At 36.0% G+C, this 17131-nt stretch overlaps 1 protein-coding gene across 1 annotated transcript; it reads left to right on the top strand.

The window, feature by feature from the left end:
* Positions 1-11814: 11814 nt before the first annotated feature.
* Positions 11815-15120, top strand: LOC139129393 (tripartite motif-containing protein 2-like). The gene is made up of 2 exons (XM_070695026.1): positions 11815-11891; positions 12690-15120. The coding sequence occupies exon 2, from the start codon at positions 12735-12737 to the stop codon at positions 14868-14870; it is 2136 nt and encodes a 711-aa protein (XP_070551127.1). The 5' UTR covers positions 11815-11891; positions 12690-12734; the 3' UTR covers positions 14871-15120.
* Positions 15121-17131: the final 2011 nt, after the last annotated feature.

Raw genomic sequence — 17131 nt, 5'->3', positions numbered from 1 at the left:
GTATGCTACAAAATCATGTAACGATTTCCTCTTGTGACTTATGTCGATCCCTGCCGTTTATCATTTACCCTTAATGACTCTTTCCCATTGCGTCTCTTCATCAGTTGTCTGCCAATTTATACTGGATTCAACAGAATAATGTTGTAGTTTTCAATGTTTTCAGTTCAGAAAGAAGTCTTGTATTATATACAATAGTACGTCGAGAGACAGTAAAATGTTTCCAATACTTGACATGCGAAAAATAAAGCTTACATTCCTCGTGTAAATTTGTACTCCCCAAGCTGGTACATGTCTATATAGGATTACCATTTGTGCTCTCGGTATTAGAGTAAAGAATGAAATCCAAGCAGGTGTATGGCACTCTTTTATCACGTGTTACCAACAGTTTGTTAAATGAAACGCTGAGGAAATGGTAGTGAATCATCACAAATAAAAAACCTTAAAAGTAAGATTGCATCTTGAATAGAGATTCTTTTTCAATATTTCAAGAACTTACAAGGTGGATGCAAAGATGAAAATTCACATTGTCATGTCATTCAAGAGGTAAATTATAAACATCAACATGTACACTGAAATATCGAAATATAGCAATAGCCATATCATTGTGCTCATGCTTGTTGGCCAATGTTAGTAATAATATATCTCGGTGGCGTTCGGTTCAGTTCCCCAAATTATTATTATTATTATTAGGTTTTATTTCAGACAAATTATCAAAAATCGTCAATAATTAAAGAAGTACAGAAAAGAAGCACACAGTAACAATACAAAAAGCGAAAGACACAGCATTAAAATCTGACATTAAAAAAAGAAAAAAAACCAAACAATAAAAATTCAGCGGTGGAGCAAACTTTGCCAATGCCATTGTAGACCAGAATAAAACATGTCAGATTTACATAACACTTTTAAAAGCTCGTTTTCACAATGCTGAAGTCGACAAACAAAGCTATAAACAGCTTTTCTCCTCAAGACGGAGAAATTATTCATACTATGAGTGACAAACGAATTTGTAATACTAGCCATTCGTGGGAGGCTCAGTAGCCTTCGAAGTGCATTGTTATGACAAACATGAATGCTACGAATTGAGGAAGACTTATATTTACACCATAATTGTACACCATAAATATTATTGCAAAAAGCATTAAAAAGCCGCAATTTAACAGCTGGGCTACACCTGCTAAATTTTCGTAAGAGCAAATTTGAACGACCGCACAATGCCCTTCGTTGAGAGGCAATATCATCATCATCTTTAAGATCGTCAGTAAAAATATGGCCAAGGTAAGTAAATTTAGAGACAAAGTCTATTGTGTGCCCTCTAAGCATGACCGAAGGAATATTACTCAGTTTGTTGACCGAAGTAAAGCACATGCACTTGGTCTTTAACACATTGTATACAATATCATGATCTATGGCATAGAGCTCACAAATTTTAACAAGTTTTCTCAAGCCTTTAATTGAAGGTGCAAGCAGACACATGTCATCTGCGTATGACAAGTTATTTAAAACAACTCCTCCAACTTCACAGCCGACACCACAACTAGTCAAAGAGTGATTAAAGTCATCAATATAAACATTAAAGAGAAGTGGTGACATGATTCCCCCTTGACGGACCCCATTTGTAACTGAAAAGAAGGAGGATATTGATTTCCCCCAGCGAATGCAAAAACGTTGAGATGCGTACCAAAAATGTAGTAGCCATACAATGTAAAGCGGAAAATGTCTGTCAATTAATTTTTTCAAAAGTGTCCCATGATTCACCCTGTCAAAGGCCTTTTCGGCGTCAAGAAAACAAACGAACACTGAGCTGCCATTAAGTTTATAATATCTTATAAATAAATAATCAAGAAAAAGCTCTTTCTACCCTTACAAACCATTCATAATATTTTACAACCTTTCTATATATATATATATATAATATATATATATATATATATATATAATATATTATATATATATATTATATATATACATGTATATATATATATATATATATATATATATATATATATATATATATATATATAATATATTGCAAAAAAGTAACGGCAGGTGACTATTTCTGAAGGTCAGGACTATAATAAATGTATTACATAGTTTTCACTCAAAGTTTTTGATTCCACATACAAATGAAATTCGCATGTTTTATTTCCATACACACATAACTAACTTAAAAACAGAACGATGTTCATCATAGAACGTTCTTTAATAGTCCAGTCAATTTAGGGTTTAACCTAGGACTAATTGCAACAGAAATTATTTCTTCACCATGACCTTTGGAAAGGTCTCACTAATGACATATTAAAAGTATAGGAAAATATAAGGGGTGCAAATTGGTTAAATTTGCATATATTCAAATTAGCTATATATCGCCTTTAAAATGACTGCTATACTCACATTTTTGGCATGTAAACTGAATTCAAGTGACTTTTTCATTGCAACACAATTTAGTAAGGTTCAACAAGTTATTTTCTAAATGTCTTGAACAATAAAGATTATGCAAATTAAGTAATTTGCATATATTCGCAGTTTTTCCACTATTTCAGACAAAATGAATGTTTAAGCTCATATTCAATTTTTTTTTCTCTATGAATTTGTTATGGTTTTGCAAGAATTACCTAAAACAAATGATGTTGACCTAATTTGCATGCTAATTATTTTAATACCAAAGGCCTAATTTGCATAATTGACACAAACGGTCTTCTGAATACAATAAGACTACAATAGCTTCCATTGACATTTTCTGGTTATTCAAAATGCAATGAATAAAGAGAAGAGTTTCAGAGCATTACTTTTTAAATAAAGGGAATCAGAATTCTTTCTTTGGATATTCTTCTTTCTTTTACGACGATATAAGGTCATTCATAAAAAATCATTGGACGTGTTCAATAATTTGACATCAATTGTCATTTTCAGTCATTTTATCCTACAACATGTTCGATTGCAGTAAAATTTTTGAAGGAATATTTTATGCTTTTGGTCACTATCTTCAATGACGATGGAAATATTCAGTTACTAATAAATGGTTCCCCACACTTAACAGTTGTGCCTGTGAATCATCTTTCTCATTATTAAACTATCTTTAGTATATATACGAACATCATTTGAATCATCATGATGGTAGTGGTGATGACAATTATTATAATGGTATTATCATATCAAAATTTTTTCCTCTTCCTCTCTGTTTACATCTTCCTCTAGGTGGTTCATTTGTTTACAGCCAGAATCCTTTCGTTGACAACAGAAAGTCTAGATTTTGCTTTCTTCTAGGGTTATTCATGCTGCTGCAGTTCATGGTAGAACCCATAAGTATGGGGAAGGGCAACTCAATGAAAAGATGTGAAGCATAGGATGATATAATTGTACTGCGTATCATATCAGATCTTAGATGTGCAAGTATCACTCATGGGGCTGTTATGTAATGGACTTCCAATTTGCAGATTATTAGACTTTTGTATTATCACCAATAAGATCGATCACTTAAGTTAAGGAATTGAGAGTCTGGCCAATCTGAGGTGAGACTTCCATAAGGTTCAAAATACAGGATAACCATATTTATGATAATTTGATGTCCAAAATTTGATATCCTAATTGATAAACTCGGTAACGGCAGCTTCTGTGATGCAAATCCCTTCACATTTTGGTTTTCTTGTTTCACGATCATGAAAATTTGAAAGAGCAGCTAGACCATGTAACATTATGAAAAGTATCTAGATTTGCATTTACCAGTGATTTAGATTATCATGATTCAGTCAACAGATTTTTTTCAGTTTTTCCTTAATGCTATGGCTGTGTCAGTAAGATTAAACAGGAAATCTCTCTCTTCAGTCCATTATATGACTTTATATTAATTTTCAATTGTTGTCTTCAAGAAATTTCAAAATTTTGAGAAATGCAGTGTCTTTGATTATTGTAATGTCTTTCAGCTGATAAAGGAACAGTTTCCTTATCCATATTTCATGATAATTGGCAATATAGTATAACAATTGTACCTCTACATCATCATGATCATTATAATTTATTAATCATTATTATCATAAATTTCTGTATGTGGCATGAACAGGCAAGTTGCACACAGTCAAAAGTATATCTGATTTACCAGTGACCACACAACCTGGTCTTTAATTACATTTTACCAACACTTAATCTATATTAGTAATACGGGGTAATGGTGAAAATAAAAGAAAATAGAGCTGAAACACAAATTTTCTTCAGCCTCGCTTAGTACAAAGTGTTGGTTATTTGGCCAAGCATTTTGGTATGCATTAAGAAAATCCAAATCTTCCAGTAAGTTCCCAATGTTATTAACATTATGCAAATTCTCTAGATAATTGAAATGAACTATACGAATAAATCATTGTTTATTTTAACAGGGCTTTTCATTCTTTAGGCCCTATTTGTATATAATCATTACAATGAGTTAAAATACACAGAAAATAAATAACCACGTCAATTTCTTTGTACTGAGAAAAATGTTCATTCAAGTTATAAAATGGACATCTTTCGATAGGAAGAGTTTAAAGTATTAAATAACTTAAACAAGTAGTGTCTCTTAATGTAACTTCTCATTTTACTGATAACATAATTAATTAAAATAAGTTGACGTCAATTTGAAAAATTAAAGAAAATTATTTTAATGGTCATCATATAGGATTTTTGCACATGGGGAATCGCTCAAAATAAGGTAAAATATATTTGGCAATGTTAGTAAAAACTTCCAATCTCTCTTTACGATATTTCAAGTTTCAATTATTACATTTAATACAGTGTAGGCATTTCCTATAAAATCTTTTAAAATTAGCCCTTTGTACAATGTAGATTGTATTAGACTTTGAATATACCTTTCTTGGACCTTTTAAGTATTTAAGGTGAAGAAATAATTCATATTCCAATTAGAAAAAGGAAGTGACATGGTTGACTTATTGGACAAATGCAAATAAGAATTTTTTATCGCTGTAAGATATATTTGACAACATTCCCTGAACTAAAAACAAAAAATGATGTTACATAGTCATTACAATATCAGCTTATCTCTTAAATCACTTTCGTAAATAGATTATCAGCACCAGGTTTGTATAGCATCTATGACCCATTTAGCATTTGGGTAAATTAGCTGTCTTATGCACAACTTCATAAAATGAACTTTTCGCGATCCCTGGATCGTCCTTTGTTCTAGTCTGTAAGAGAATGATTGAGGTGTAATAGCCTTTTGTTTTCCATTGAAATTGTAATCTGGTGGGTAAATTTTCTGATGAGAAAATCTGGTGCCAACACAGGCCTTTAAACTTGCGATATGTAACTTCCATGACCCTACTAAAATTTAGTTCTAATGATCTCCGTTGTTTTTTAACATTATATATAGTCATTTATACTATAGGTCAAAACAGGGAAAAGTAAAGTGGTAGGAGGGGCACATTGCAGTTATGTAAAATGAGGAGTCTTAAATGATTTTATGCATTGCCTACAAACACAAAAAGTACATTAAATAATCAAATTGCTTGAATTAAATATCAATTTGCTGAATATATTTTTAAGAAATATATTAACAGCAACTATTTTGTTCCCTTTTCTAAGTTTTATATTTATTCAAATTATGCACTGTCTCCCCTCTTAATAGTCATTTTGTTTGTCATTCTCTACATTCAATACAGAGTGGAAACAAAAACTACTTGTTGTGTAGATTAAATATAATTTTTAAGTGAAATGCAGTGACAGCTATACTTGATTTAGGCAAATTAGGAATATTTCTCGGGCGATAAAATGTATTCAAAAATATTGCCTGGACAAAAATTAAGATAAATGCATACATTACTTGAACATGATGTCGCATTTTTCTCAATTCAATATGCATATTTCTTTTATCAGTGAATGTATTGCTCCCATTATCCGTTTATATCTATACATATTAGGTAATGTTATACCTCTTAGATTGTATTGGACTTTTAGTATGTCATTCTAGGACCTCTCTAAAATACACAAAGAAAAATTAAATTCTATTGCTGTCAGAAGTAGCTTATATAGTTACTAATAAGGGACATACAAAGAAAAGCGAAGTGTTGTGGCGGCCATATTGGATTTATGCAAATGAAGAATATTTCTATGACGACAAAATATTTTAATCAACCTTGCCTGAATCAAACACAAGGCAAATAAGCCCAAAATCCGCATATATCATGTTTAGCCGAATATTTTTAGTAGCAACATTCTATCAGCACCTAGTTAATAACCATAATCTTTTTACATATATGCAAATTAGGCATTGTTTACATTTCTAGATTGTACGAGGCTTTTAGTATGTCATTATAGGACTTCTCTGAAATACACAGTGTATAAATAATTCTATTGCTGTCAGACTTAGCTTAAAAATAGTTATTAATTGGGAAAAATACAAAGAAAAGTGAAGGTTGTGGCGGCCATATTGGATTTATGCAAATTAGGAATATTTCTATGACGACTAGATATTTCCATCAACATTACCTAAACCAAAAACAAGGCAAATAAGCCAAAAACCTGCATAACATATCATGTTTAGCCAATTATTTTTAGAAGAAACATGCTACCAGCACTAAGTTTGTACCCATAATCTTTTTACATCTATGCAAATTAGGCACTGTTTACAATTCTAGATTGAACTTGGCTTTTAGTATGTTATTCTAGGACTTGTCTAAAATACAATATGAAAAAATTATTCTATTGCTGTCAGTAGTAGCTTAAAAATAGTTATAAATTCGAGAAAAACTAAGAAAAGTGAAGTGTTGTGGCGGCCATATTGGATTTATGCAAATGAGGATATTTCTATGACGACAAAATATTTTCAACAACATTGCCTAGACCAAAAAGGAGGCAAATAAGCCAAAAAAACTGTATCAAAATCATGTTTAGCCACATATTTTAAGTAGAAACCATCTATCAGCTACAATTTTATATCCATGAGCCCCTTTACATTTATGCAAATTAGGCACTGTTGCACCCCTTAGATTTTATTATACTTTTAGTATGTTATTTCTAGGACCTTTCCAAAATGCATGGTGAAGAAATAATTTCTGTTGCAATTAGTCCTAGGTTGACCCCTTTTTTGGCGTAGATTGACTGGACTATAACAGCACATTGATGTATATTAATCACTGTAATGAGGTTTATCTATTATTAATGCACGGTTTTGTAAAAACTGTATTTCCTGTGTAAACCGTTTGATTAGATCATTTTATGCAGACAATATCAAGTTTAAAATAGTCCAGGTTCACTTTCAGTCGACTGATGACTGTGCGGCCCGTTACCTATTGTAACAAGTTACCGTTCAATCCTGTAGGGCGAGCGACGTTGGTGTATGAGTCATGTAATTAAATCTGTGATTGCTGTAATATTTCCTATCAAAATTTTAGTGCAACATTTTACGAATTTTATGTATTTTTTTCCATTTTTTGTAATTTTCGACCAAATGAGCATCATATTTATTTGCCTACAGTCTTTATCAAACTTTTGAAAAATATCTGGTAAGATTGACTTTGTTGTATTTTATAAAAGCGACAAAATTACCCTGACGCTCAAAGGGTTTAACACTTTTAGAATCATTTATGCTTTCACCAGGAAGATCAAAAACGCTATAGTTCATGTTATTGTGAGTTTTCTTATAATATTTTTCTTAGACTCAGACTATAACGCGCACACATAACAACCAATATACAGAAAAACCTAGAAAACAAATAGCAAAGCAACAGATTCTGTCTATGCAAGCAAACATTTTTAAGTTGCCTACCGGACAAACTCTTGAACGTCAAAATTTTCTTAACTGAGTTTTGATTACTCTCTTCATTTGGCCATCAACATCGAAGAGACCAATAACACAACGAAGGACAGACGACTTAAACACAAGTACAATCAGTGTAAAATATTTTAGTAAGTGGTACCAATGACCCGCAGCGAATGATAACAATATCAACTCGAATTTCATTTTTATAAATACTAAGTAGGTATCTGTGTGTTGTAACATTTAGTTAGATGCATTTATGACAACTTGACAGATCTAGATTCCCATAGGTCGATGAAGATACCAAATCTATATATTTAGGAATGTAATCAAATATCTTGAAGCAACGGCATTTGTTCACAATAACGCTATGGGAACTACCAAAGAAAGTTTGAGCGTAAAAACCGAAAAAACATTACCGATACAGCCTTTTAAGATCTTTTCCGAGAACATATAACAACATAAATGCGAACAACAGTGATTTGACATACCTTTTTGATATTGACACATATTTTCACAACCAACAAGAATATAAAGCTACTGACATTTCATTATTTCGTCATTTTCTTTGCAGTCACCTCAATCTGTCAAAAACCAATGTCCCGAGTGCTTTGCCTGACGAATCTTTCAAGCAACACCAACTACATAATTGATCTGGATAACCTTGGGCTTGGTCATCTCACGCAATGTGTCATTCTTGTACCATAACCCAGACACGAAATTCTCTAGGGGTAAGGTTTTCACCTTCACAGGCGTCTTCTTTAACACTCTCTCAAGGATGCACATTTCAGAAAGTCCACGACACGGTGTTGGACGTAGACACCAAAGGAGGAAGGACGTCGTCGAACCATACAGCGTTAGATTCTATCAACGTCAATGGAATGTCTCTCTGCAGTAAAATGAGAATGATCCAACTGCGTAGCAGTATGAATTGATAGTAAGCAACAAACCCGAAGGATAATTTGAACATTTTTTGAAAAGGTAAGAGTACAACTTGCGCCTTTGGACTTGTGGCGAAATTGTCATCTGATGTGTTAGCCGTTTGGTTTTTTGAAATTCCCGTTAGGTTTGTTCTGTTGTCTCTTCCTTTTAGTAGAGCCGTTTCTTCATCAGTTGTTGCTGTTTGATTCGTATCCATTCGAAAGAGTTGATTTCGATATGAGTTTCGTATTTTTGTCCGATTAAACAGCTCTGGCCTGTTGCTATATCAATATAGCAGTATATTAGAGAGGAGTAATATTGATTCAAAGCCCAGATGTAGTTTCGTCGATTGCATGCTGACACGACTAGTGCTTCGACGGCCACGAGTCTTCAATTGAAGTAGGTCGAAAACCAATTTGATCTAAAATATATAGGGAGTCTTTAAAAAGAGTATTGTGTCAGGCGTTTTAGTTTTTGTAAAGTATGACCTAATGTATCTCTATTTCACTAGCTACGGTGCCATCCGTTGAGAAGAAAGCATCAAACTAATGTAATTTTATTCATGAAGAAACATAATTATATTCCAAATTATTCATCCGTGGTGACCCTATGTGCTTCCTGGATTGGGTAAAAATTGTAACTGTGAGCACAAAAAAATGTAAAATTGATTTTTCTCTATCACGCGGTAACAACAGCTTCGTAAACAAGAACTGAGGGCTTCATTCTCATTAAGACGAGAGACGCCAAGATAACTAAACTCCATTTTATGACAGACTTATCCCAACGTACAGCCTATGTACATAGTCAGATATAACTATGGGGCACGCACGGTTACTCTACGTACACTAACAGTGACACAAGGTAATTAATATTTCCATTGTTCAATGGTTACAGAAAGATAAGGCTATTGAAAAGATAAAGGTAAGAATTACTTGCATAATATATTTTCGGCCACCAAGTTACAGTCTTGTTAGACTGCTAGATTTACCGTTCATGTGTGACAAGCATACTTGAAAAGCATACATGGGATCATCTCTCGTCTCACCATATAACTGCACGCGACCGGAATCGTTCAAGTATGTTAATTAAATACGATGGTTTCAATAGCCCTCTGCCCGACATATTTTTTTCGAAATATATGGGTATGACAATAACTGTTGTCTCTTATGCTCCCTGAAATTGTAATAGCAAAGGGTTGAAAATGGCGATTTTATATGAAAAAGGGTTAAGCGAGGAAACCGATAAATCACTTAATATGTCGGCAGAATGTGCAATAGTATTCCGAACTAACAATTTTGCTAATTGTAGGCGTATATGTAACATGCTATAATTGTGTAAGGTTATGTCATAGCAAAAGTGACGGAGAACATACTGCAAAATTGACTGGAGCAAAACGAAAATGCATTTCAGTTTGAAAAAAACTTCTAAATCGTATAGCCGCTCAAAAGATGAAAAGTTCACATGCACTGGGCTCTCCCGAAGACAATAATCTATAGTATCAGATGAATTAGTGTTGGTGCGACGCAAATAGCTTTATAATCAACACAATAGAGTAATAATGGGTTGACATTTTTAATATTTGTTTTCCCTGGAACATTACGGGGAAAAAAGTAGTATCTTATCATATATGACAGCAAAATTTCCTAACTGTTGTGGAAGTTGCCTATCAGTCGTCAGTCCAATTAATTTCCTAGGCTACATGACTTCACATGTGTGTTTTGAGGTGATATTAATTAAGACATCCAATTAACGAATGTACGCTGTCATGGTTCAGGCTAAAGTTAAGCATTGGCACGTCACAACACTGTGTTAGTGTTCAATGATGACAGAGTGTCGTCACCGTAGCTCCGACACCAAACGGGGGCATTGTGTAAAGCAAAATTAATCCTAACATATAGTATCCACCCTTCTCTGTTTAAGAAATACTTTGTACTCATGCCAGCGAATTTCGTCAAACTGTCGTGGTGTGTTTTCTGTGAAACAGGTTGATACCACAGCAGACGATGGCACATATTTGCATATTCCCAGGTCATACTCTTTATCTCTCTGGAGCTTTCCTTTGTGTTGCCATGGACATTTGACACATTTCCTCGCCCCGATGCAAATATTCAAAATTCGTTTCCATCAAAGGCGCTGCTTCAGGCAGATGTTTGTGGTAAACACAGCGTGTATGAATGCGTTTCCCAGCTGCTGTGTTCCCGAATTGCCAGCTCTTCATATCTCGTCTCATCATACCGCCGCACTATCGGCAGTTGTAAAAGATAATTACTTGAGAATATTACCATATTGTCATGGCAAGAATTGTGACTGTCATGCTTAAAGAGTAAATTAATGATACTGTGGAAGTCTGAACTTTTCATGGTCAAGGTTGTGACTGGTAATTTTGAAGCATTGTTTTCTAAAATAGCAGGAACGGATGAGGTAATGGTATTTGTCTCTTCAATATGCATGCCATACAGCAGATTTATGTAGAAGGTAGCAGCAGATTTCAATATAGGGAATACGTAATAATAACGGAAAAATTAATCTTATAATCATACCATGGAAACGTGCTGATATGTACAGACAGAGACACACACATATATACAAGTGTCTTTGATACATATATGTGTATATATATATATATATATATATATATATATATATATATATATATATATATATATTCGTATTGCTTCCTTTTTTTCTTTTCTTCCTTTTTTTTCTTTCATGAAGTGTATACTGCCTGCAAACTTTGCGTGAGTCGAGGGTTGAATGATTGTCAAGAATCATATCTATTTGCTGATTTTTAACGATCACTTTGCAATTTTATGAAATGTTTACGATATAGGGATGTTTCAGTTTTGATGTCATGAGAGCCTGATATATTATGTTTAGGAATTATTACAGCGGAACAAGGCGGGCTTTGTCGGATAAGCACATTTTGTCAGATGGCCGTCATACACACGTCTGCCGAATATCGATAACTGGCAAAAAGTTTAAAGTAATAACAGGCATGCATTAACTAGCAGCTGTATTGCGAGAATAGCTTGTCTATGCATATCTCTACTGTCTGTGATCTATTCGCGCTGTAACTCAGATGTCTCCGAAAGACAAAAGTATACGGTAAGCAAGAGAGAGGGCGCTCTTCTTCTGACGTCACACAAGGAAGTAAAATGTCGTGTCGGGCCTTCTATAGTGCTGGTAACATAGGGTAAAAGTTTTTCTCGCTGCTTCAGTCGATATAAAGGTAAGGTCGTCAGTTTTTGATCATCTGTGTTCTTAACTGTTTTATCACTGGCTTGGTCAGTCAAGATAACGTAGATCTGGCAGAGTCTATCGTTTACACGGAGTTATGAATGCTCTATGACTGTGTCCACGGGCCGGCATTACGTTGAGCCACGGCCACTCTATGAAAACCGTGGTTGAGCGTTACAATAGTGGGCGGCTATTATAATTTATTGTAAGAGGGGCTATTCTTTTGACAGAGGTCATATTCCTGTTGCACCACAGTCAAACGAGAATTAATGATAAGGGCACTGACCAGACCTTGTAAATGTAGGCCTACTGTAATTTCTATGCGATCACACGATCAGGCGAAGAGCGCATCAAAAGTCGTGAAAATTTTATAGGGCCTAACATCCTCGGTTTTCTCTGGCATATCAGCTGACCTAATGTACACAAATAGAGGTTCATAATTTTGATAAAAGACTCGTGGTTGACCACGTCACAGCAGTAAGAGATAACAAGCAAACCAGTTACAGAGGTGTTGAAGCTTTCTGTACTTTGACATGTTGAAACGCTATTTACAAACTTTTTAGTTGCATTTCTTTGCATGTTTGCTTACCTGCCTATATTTTATTTATCTCTTTATCTATCTCTCTGTCTGTATTTCTATGTCTGACCCTCATCTATAATATATAGATATTTAAATTTGACTTTACATCCAACCCATTTATCTATCTAGTCCCCCCCCCAAGCACAGATATATAACACTATCAAGAATGTTACCGTGGCATTTCATTGAAAGTATCCATTCTCTTCACAGGTTACAGGTAACCTAAACGAATAAACTGAAAGCATCGCATCTAACATGGCGGAATCAAGTGTCGGTAAGGAACTGGACGACCAGTTTCTCCAATGTCCAATATGTATTGAACGGTTCTCCAATCCCAAACTATTGCCCAAGTGTGGCCATATCGTCTGCCTGACATGTCTCAACGGAATTGTTTCCCAAAACTACGGTAGACTGAAGTGCCCCATTTGCAGAGTTGATAACTCGTCGTTCATAAGGGGCAAGGGCGTCGACGGTCTCCCGGACAGCTTCACGACCAACGCTTTGATAGAATTCGTGGAGAACAAAAAGAAGGAAGAGGCTAGCCATTTTTCAGGGGATCCCTGTGGAATCTGCGGGAGGTCTTCCGTGGCGTACTGCACAGTATGCGACCAACTTCAGTGCCAAGAATGTCAGAACAGACACATGAAGATAACGGTGACCAGAAACCACACCATGGTCCCCATTGAGGAGTACCACTCGACTCCGAAGAATCTGCTGCGCCCGGCGAATTGTTCCCGCCACAGCGGCCACCAGGTGCAGATGTACTGCGAGACATGCCAGGTCGCCGTATGCATGGAGTGCATTCTCAGCGAGCACCAGGGAGGGCACCACAAGCACGTGAGCTTGAAGACAGCCGCTGAAAAGAAACGGGAGAAGCTAGCAGACCTCGTCAGCAGCATGAACAAGAAGCTGCCTGAGCTACAGGTGGCCAGCGATACTATGGGCTGCATCAGAGAGGATCTCATCAGAGAACGGAGCGCTCTGTACAAGCGTGTGTCGGCAAGGACATCGGCCATCTTACAGGAAGTTAAACAGTACGAACAATCGTTGCTCCAACAGATTCAGGACCATTACACCGGTCACTTGAACGCCTTGGAAAAAGCAATAACCCGATTTGACGACATGGTCAAGCAAGGGGATAAAATAACTACCATAGCAACTGAGCTGCTTTGGAGCGACATTGACTCCCTCGTATTCTACCTGGAGAAACAGCATCTATCCAAGTTGCAGGAGATCGTCTCTCAGAAAACCGCCATTCCTACCTCCACTAAAAAACCGATCGAGTTCCACAGTGAACCCACCCATGACCTGAAACTCACAGACGTCATCGGCACAGTGCGAGTCAAGGGAAGCCAAAGCGCACAACCAGTGTCGAGTGAAGAAAAATCTTTCGTTTCCAAGTCAAGCGATTTCAAACTCAAAACAGCTGTTAGCTCACTGTTCACGAAAAGCAGTGACGAGTCATCGCTAACATATTCTAATAGCCGAAGGAAGTTTCAACGGACCGTAGTCATCGACAGGTTTGGAAAATTATCAGAGAGGCAGGCACTACAGAAACCAAGGGGGCTCAGCCTGACAAACGACGACAATCATTTCTATGTGGCGGCCATGGGAAACGACAGAATTCTGAAATACACCCTCGGCGGCAGCTACAAATCCCAAATGCACATTCGTTCACCGTTTGATGTTGCAGCCATCAGGACTTTATCCTCTATTGATGGGAATATCCTCCTCACAGATGGCACCTCACTCTACCGTTGCAACGATGCAGGCGAGATGTACTTCTCCGAGGACTACGGGCAAACGTCCGATGCACTAGGGTTAGCTACAGATGCCAGCCAGAGCAAAGTCTTTCTTCTGCTAGCCACTGACAAGACGGAAGCGTGTATCGATTCATCCGTATCACATCTGCAACTCAACCCACCAGTGTCTGATGCCAAGCAGCACAGAACAGTTGTGTTTTGGGACCTTGGTTCCAGGAGACAGAAGCAAGAGATCGACTTTGAGGGAGATGCCAGGTTTCTGACAGCCAACAGCTTAAACCAAATTATAACGGCAGACAGCAGCGCCTGCAAAGTGATGGTCTACGACGGGGATAGCAAACAAATCTTATTCTCGTTCGGATCCAAAGGACAAGGCGATGGTCAATTCGAAAATCCTCTGGGCGTCGCCACAGACGCAGACGACAACATTTTCGTCTGCAGCAAGGGCAGGGTTCAGTTGTTCACCAACGGAGGGCGCTTTATCTGTCGTCTTGACAAGCCCAGTGATCAGCTCGTTCATCCTGTGTCGATCTGCGTCACGAAGAGGCGACCGTGCAAAGTCATAGTGACCGATGAGGACGAGGCTGGTGTCGGAAAAATTGTCATTTACAAAGAAATTCCAGCGTAATACGTATAGTACAGTTTTTTACGTAACCAAGCGGGAAACCAAGAGAATACAGTAGTTTAACACGCAAAAGGCCTCTTGCTCGCAGTATTACTGTGGGAACGTAGCATACCTTGAACGCCACACATTCTAAGGCGTTGCCATACTTATCATTAAAATGACCGTACTACATTTTAGTTTGCGGTCATCTAATCGTACTATATATATTTTTTTTGAAATTATGCAGACTTGATTGAATTAACAAACCTTGAGCCAAGCGTATTGTGCATGTATCCACGCATATTCATAGATATCGATAGTCACGTCATGTCGGTCGTGAAAACATATCATTTACTAATATGATGTGTGTTTTTGGCTTTTTGGAACTTTTCACTAACTAGTTCAGTAATTTTGAAATATGACGATACTTGACCCTTTAGTTGTAGTGAAACACATGGGACACTGGCAATTTACATTTGTTCATTGTACCATTTACAAGATGTACTGGACACTCATTTCAGCAGCTGAATGCTTCACACCAGTCAAACAGATGAACTTTGACCAAGAACATGCAGTTTCTGATACAAAAAAGACAGGAACTCAGATGCAAATATTGTACGTGCACACCACCGTCCTAACCCATTTTGACACTGGTGAGTTTCTTCGACCTTGGGGCGGTGGATCAATATTTGTCGACATAAAAGGTCCATGACCTCCTATTGCCCATGGGAAAACAATATATCTGAGGCTGACCCCATTCCAACTCTCGAAAACAGGGTGAACCCCGGCCAAGCGAAGGCAGTGAAAGAGGTGTGTGTCGCATATATATAATATATATATATATATATATATATATATATATATATATATATATATATATATATATATATATATATATATATATATTGTTATGCCAAGATTCCTTTCGTTTGTTCTGTCTGAAGATTGCTGGATGCATGAAACTTAAGTATCAGGTATTATTTTGTACTTGAAGTAATTTGTGTTGTTATTTATAACGCTCTGCTTTCAGCATCGAGCACTGTTATAGTACAGGAATTCAATATGGCTAAATTGTGAATGTAATACTACTTTAAATGAGCTGTGAATGTATTCCACACTTGTGTTGTGCACAACTACAGTCAAGAACGGTCGTACATGGGTTGATATCATTCACTGAAATAAAACGTCAATCAAGAACATTTCATATGGTGATTAGACTCCTACCGCCATCACGGTGAATGTTAATGTACCCATTCTTTCCTGAATGAATGTCTGTGTTCTCACTTGTGGGTAAAGCCTTAATTCAAGTGATAGTAACTGTATCTGTTCACAATTATTTTGTGATTTTTTTTAATTCTTTATATTAACGACAGAAATGCGCAAACTTCAGTTTGTCAACGTAATATACATATGCATATAGTGTTTTGTAATAATGCCAATAAATGGATTTGGTCCTGGACTGAAAATTTACTTTTTGCCATTACGTAGACAGGACCTGGCAGGCTATTCATCAAACTTAACACTTGACATACATGACATTGACATTGCAATGCACGTATGTACTCTTTCACCATCATGGTGGACCTCTACAGAGAAACATTGGGGTGTGAAGGATTAGAAAGTGCAAGACACTGTGATTGATAATACAGAGTAACAATAACAAAAAAGTTACACCACTTTCCCTTGAAGGAGAACCAATATACATATATATATATATATATATATATATATATATATATATATATATATATATATATAATATTATATATATATATATATATATAATTAAAAGATCGCAGTTATTCAAATGTATAAAGAAATTAAATCCTCTCAGACAGAAAAACTGTTCATGATGAATGCGGATTAGTCCAACTTGTTGAATGGATGTTCTGTCTTTGTCTCAAATGACGTCACAAAAATGATTTTACCGGTCAACAATCCGTCCTATACCGACCGTCGGAATTAGTATCATCCAACTTGAAGAAATAAAGATGTAAGAGAGCTTGAAGTAAATGAATTGCCATGAATTCGTGAAACTTGAGTTGCAAGCACTTGATATACTTTTGAGTTATTCTTAATTTTATCCTTATATATGCGCATATGTATGAATGTATGTATGTATGTATGTATGTATGTATGTATGTATGTATGTATGTATGTATGTATGTATGTATGTATGTATGTATGTATGTATTGCATTGCATGCATACATGCATGCATGTATGCATGCATGCATGATACCTACCTACATGCATACACTTTGGCGATGTACGTGCTGACACGGT

This window comes from Ptychodera flava, chromosome 3, assembly GCF_041260155.1.
Source record: "Ptychodera flava strain L36383 chromosome 3, AS_Pfla_20210202, whole genome shotgun sequence".
NCBI classification, from domain to species: domain Eukaryota; kingdom Metazoa; phylum Hemichordata; class Enteropneusta; family Ptychoderidae; genus Ptychodera; species Ptychodera flava.
Note: the sequence above shows the minus strand (reverse complement) of the source record. Positions and strands in the feature narration are given on the sequence as shown.

What these genes read in the sequence shown, in the direction of transcription:
- LOC139129393 (XM_070695026.1), top strand. Translation starts at nt 12,735, where the DNA reads ATGGCGGAATCAAGTGTCGGTAAGGAACTGGACGACCAGTTTCTCCAA.